The sequence below is a fragment of the Mesitornis unicolor genome, unplaced genomic scaffold, assembly GCF_000695765.1.
Source record: "Mesitornis unicolor isolate BGI_N332 unplaced genomic scaffold, ASM69576v1 scaffold4162, whole genome shotgun sequence".
Taxonomy (NCBI): domain Eukaryota; kingdom Metazoa; phylum Chordata; class Aves; order Mesitornithiformes; family Mesitornithidae; genus Mesitornis; species Mesitornis unicolor.
Genome location: NW_010171061.1, coordinates 2,942 through 7,689, shown reverse-complemented (window position 1 = coordinate 7,689; position 4,748 = coordinate 2,942). Strand labels below are relative to the sequence as shown.

At 45.0% G+C, this 4,748-nt stretch overlaps 1 protein-coding gene across 1 annotated transcript; it reads right to left on the bottom strand.

Moving 5' to 3' along the window:
- Positions 1-224: 224 nt before the first annotated feature.
- Positions 225-4,637, bottom strand: RNF34 (ring finger protein 34, E3 ubiquitin protein ligase). Its single transcript, XM_010179882.1, has 5 exons — positions 4,423-4,637; positions 2,653-3,042; positions 2,277-2,333; positions 1,833-2,034; positions 225-412 (listed from the first exon to the last, which is right to left on the bottom strand). The coding sequence occupies exons 1-5, from the start codon at positions 4,624-4,626 to the stop codon at positions 225-227; spliced, it is 1,041 nt and encodes a 346-aa protein (XP_010178184.1). The 5' UTR covers positions 4,627-4,637.
- Positions 4,638-4,748: the final 111 nt, after the last annotated feature.

Here is a 4,748-nt window from a genome sequence, read left to right as displayed (position 1 = left end):
CACACAGTCCGTGGGGTTAAGGTAAGTCAGGCGGTGCTGTTACTGTACAGCCAGCCCTGTGCACCGTCCAGCCAGGGCTTCAGTGGGTTGTAGAAAAATGTTTCACAAACATCTCAGTCCCAGTGTTCAAAATGCTGTGTTGTATTGAGAACCGAAATCTGCCGTATGCACCCCGAGGTTTGGCACTCCCGCAGGGTGGCTACAAAATCCTGGTTTGGTGGTGGTTAAGATTTGAAGACGTGCACGGCCCGCACAACGTACTGGCGGCAGATGGGGCACTCGCTCATCCTCTTGCCGCACTTGGTGCATGTCACCATGTGGCCACACTCCAGCAGGACGCAGTCGATGACGGCATCCATGCAGATCCGGCACAGGTTGTCGTCGTTGTCATTCAGCTGCATCTTCTCGCCCTCTGAAACCCAACAGAGAGGGAGGTCACGCATGCAGGCCCTAGAAAACCAGTTCAGGTCTAGCCCAGGCAACCAGTAGAGTAACACAGCTAACTTAGCACGGAGTACTGCTGCTCCATGTTCACAACAGGTTTTTTCTAACCCACAGTAAGAATCCATATTGCTTCAAAAAAAAAACAACAAACCCCAAACCAAACCACAAAGAAACAAGAACTAGAAAGGCCTTAAGTGAACATCCAATACTGGGCTTCATTCTTTAAACTCAGAGACCATTTTCAGTTCAGAACCTGACAACTGAAATAACGGAGCTGGATTAAAATTTAGAGCATGGTGGTTTTCCGTGTCTGAGCTTACTTGGTTTGGCAGAACACCTTGCTCAGAAGATTAAACACAGTAATAACAGAGCAGGGTATGCAGTGGAAGCCTTTAGGCCCCCATAAAGACGGCAGAACTGAGCAAAGCTGTCAAGTTTCATTGCAAATGGACAACATCCCCTATCAATAACTGAATGTTCCATCATAGCACACTGAAAGAAAACAGAATAATCCTAAAGTTTAAAGCTTGATTTTGACAGGTTTTTGGTTTTTTTTTCAATCCTATTTATGACCAACCTGAGGGTCTCACTTCAGCCCTGGTCTAACAGCCCCTGGAATGAGCTGATGATTTCACACCTGATTATCAGCATCCCTGCAGTGCCTGTGCTGGCACAGCCTGGCTGTGCAGTGGCCCGGGGCAAGCACATCGAGTTTTCTGGCTCCCACGGTCTCCTGTTCCTTATAGGAACGACAAGCCAGGCAGGCACTTTTCAAGCTGTTACTGACACCAAAAGTCATTCCTCAGCTGGTTCTTTGTGACCAGGAACCAGCCAGTGGCCACGCTGCTGTCACCAAGTGAAAGACTCAACTGCTGAGCGTAACAGAGAGTGAGAGCGCTGGCCACTGAGCTGCAGCCACAGAACCACCTCAGCATGCAAACACGGACCCAGTCCCAAACCACCTGCACTGGGGCTGTTGCCACTGGCTTTTAGTTCTGCACCACAGTAGAAGACCTGAACTGCTTCAGTCTGTTGACAGCCACTGCGAAGCTCTCACTAATGCCTTGTGAAACCTAAGAAAGGATGCGGAGGTGCCAAGTTTCACGTTCTCTGAGGAACAGGTTCTCAGTTGTGCAATTTTACCTTCACTGTGACAGCTGAGCTCTCCAACCTTTGCAAAAACATCTCAAAAAAGCAGCCCACTGCTGGAAAGCTTCATTTACTCACTAGACCTGCGTTCAGCTACTCTAGAAGCACACCACTTTCCAGTTGTTCCAGCTGAGCAGACCAAGTTAGATACCAAGTAAGTCCTTCTCTTGGCAGAATTAGATACTGGGAACCAGAAAATAGACAGTCTTTAAAAAAGTGAGAATTAAATAGAAACCTACGTGTCTTGTGGTTCTCCTCACTCTCTCTGTAAAGTCTGCTCACTTTTTCCACAAGTTCCCATTTTTCACAGCATCCTGAGTAGTTGACAAAATTACAGGCAAGTATTTCCTTCAGTTGCCGAACGCTCAACCCTTCAATGTCTTCCAGACTTGAAATATCGGACAACGATGCCCTCACTCGCTTTCTGGACAATCCAGGGGTCTGAAACACATCAATTGCATGTTTTTAACTGTCCTGCTAAGTTCAGAGACCAGATTAGACACTGCATTGAGCTGCAGCAGGTTGCTGGAGTTTTGCTCTTTTTAAAGCAAGCGTGTGCAGCTCTGCACTGCCAGACACAGCTGGCTCGGCAAGAACTACAGCATGACAGCAAACGCTGACAGATCTGAACACTCCATGGTGTCACATGCCAAGATTCGCTCTTTGGATAGTTCATATCTCACCTGCTCCTCTGCACTTTCTTCTTCTTCGTTATTTATAGAAGGTGTTTCCATTTGTCCCTGTGCACAAAATGAAATTAATCAGGATAAAAACGCATTACACCTTATAAAATATCTTTCTTTGTACCAAAGTGATTACAGATGAGGATGACGTGGAGTTTTAATGCCTACTAATCCTCATTGATGTAAGTCACCTCTATCATCTAAATGAGTAATCTTACCTACGAGATAGTAACTTTCTGGTTTCAGGTGACAGATGCAAAAGGCATTTTTCCTGCCACCCCAAACTGTACCAATTGGCATTTTATTTTAAAGTGATGCATACCTATTAAAAAAAAAAAGCTATGTTACACCATAAACCACACGTTAATTATTGTACCCGTAATGGTGTTCCACTTCCTGTGCTCCCCCGTCTGTTTGCGAGTTCTCCTTGCGACGACACCGATACAGACATAGAAAACGGATGAGTGAAAAACCCCGAAGTCTGTGAGCGTGCTGAATGCAAGCTGCCAGCGTCCATGTCCTCCTCCGGACCCAACCCGTGATGGCACAGCACGAGGTCCACCAGGTCTTCCTTCTCTCTGCAGGTATCTGTTGGGATGTTTCTGAGAATCAGGTACTGACGCAGATCCTTCACTTTCAGTCTCATTAACTGGGGCCGCTGGAAGGCCGTTTCTTGCAGCAAGTGGCAAGTGGAGCATCTTCTGAGATTCTCTTGTGAGACTGAGCAAACTGAGCAAAAGTCCTTCTTGCAGTCACAACACACGTGCTAAGGAGCAAGAGAAAATAACTCTTCAGCTGCACATCACAGAAACATATCCAGACCCTGCTCCTTCCTTCTCCAGGCAATGCAATTTCCTATTAGTCTCTCCATCGTCAATTTGGACATACATCGTTTTTAGAAGTTAAGCCTAGAAAACTGCCCTGTCCACTAGCTTTGCAGGTGTTCCAAGGCAGCCCATCTTTTTTTTTAACACTACTGTAAGCAGATTTGAGGTTCCAATAGAAAAACCACTATGAATAAGCAAATGAATAAAGTACTCAAGTTGTAGTTTAGACAATAAACAAACTTGAAAGCCAGGCAATTTTATGGTATGTTAAAATACTTTCCAATACACAAAATGTCACTGCTCTTTTCACATGTATAAAAAGCAGTATAATCCCCAAGCTGTAACGAACATACTTCTTCCTCCTCCGATTCAAAGGTTTAAAAGTAGGCTTTAAATGCGATGAACCACAGGGTAGGTAAATCCTCCCCAGTGCCCAGGTACCACTTCTGAAGGGAGCTGTGTTCAAAAGCCTCACTACAATGCACAGCAGCCAGAACAGGCAAGACTTTCAGCAGTGATTTTAAATGGTCAGCTCATCCGCTGTGAACAAATCCAAACTCGTCAAGTTTGTCAGGATTTTAGTAAATTGATACTGGCTTCAGAAAACATCCCCACACAATGCTTAATTCAACAAAGTGTTTGTCATGCGAACAAGAAGACACATGGGAAGAGGGAAACCGAACACAAGCTGAGGAAAGAGGCTTCATGTTTATCTAAAAGAGCTGCAGAGAATTAGGTCACAGAGTGGACAAAATAATGATGCTGGACAGTCGTAGTAGATAGAAATAATATTAACAATCTCCATTTTATGTATCTGCATTAACCCACCAACCTGCCTTCAAATGAAGCATGGGGCTGTTGGAGTTCAGTAGCATCTAACAGAACTAAACCTGTTTAGGAAACAAAAGTAATTACACTGGTATTTCACAGAAAGAAGTTGTGATACCGTATGGCAAGTTTTGAGCTTTGCGATTACCCAGTTTGTTCATTCCAGTACTCAACTACTACACATTTGGTATCATCTTCAAAACCAGATTTGGTTTAAGATTCTGAAGCTAAAACACGTATCTTACAAATGCAAATCCACTAATTTTTAGCTCAGGCCAGCTCCGATGTGTCACCGATTAATGAACACCAGACCTCTTCACTTCTAATCCTGTCTGACATTAATTTCCTGTGACCTCAGAACAAGGCACTTACTCCCTCGCTGGCTATCTGCCTCGGGTCTTTTTTCTAAGGAAAAATACACATTCATCTCTCAGCATGCCTACGCGTTAGTTACACAAGTAAAAATACTATGGAATAGGAAATATACTCACTTTTTTCCTAAAAACCGAAAAGGAAAGTCCACAGGCTTTGCAAACTATGTTAGCGCCCGCCGCAGCTGGAGATGGGTACGCTGAGAAGTCTGTGTTTGGTGCAAATCGGAATGGGCCAGCGCCTCCCCCAAAGGCAGCCTGCTGGCCACGGACAGCGCCCGTCCCCATCACCTCATTCAGCAGACCACAGCAGGAAGCCCACATGGAAGTAGCTCCCGCCTGAAAACATTCACAAAATTAAAAAAGAAAATTAATATCCAAAGCTCACATCAGATGCGACTTGCTGCTGAAGAGCTCCGTCACTCCATCTGTCATCATCCCAAAAG

What these genes read in the sequence shown, in the direction of transcription:
- RNF34 (XM_010179882.1), bottom strand. Translation starts at nt 4,626, where the DNA reads ATGTGGGCTTCCTGCTGTGGTCTGCTGAATGAGGTGATGGGGACGGGC. An exon ending in TTTCGGTTTTTAGGAAAAAA is followed by an intron (nt 3,043 to 4,422) that starts GTGAGTATATTT and finishes CTTGCTCCTTAG; the next exon opens with CACGTGTGTTGTGACTGCAA. An exon ending in AAGAAAGTGCAGAGGAGCAG is followed by an intron (nt 2,035 to 2,276) that starts GTGAGATATGAA and finishes GATGTGTTTCAG; the next exon opens with ACCCCTGGATTGTCCAGAAA.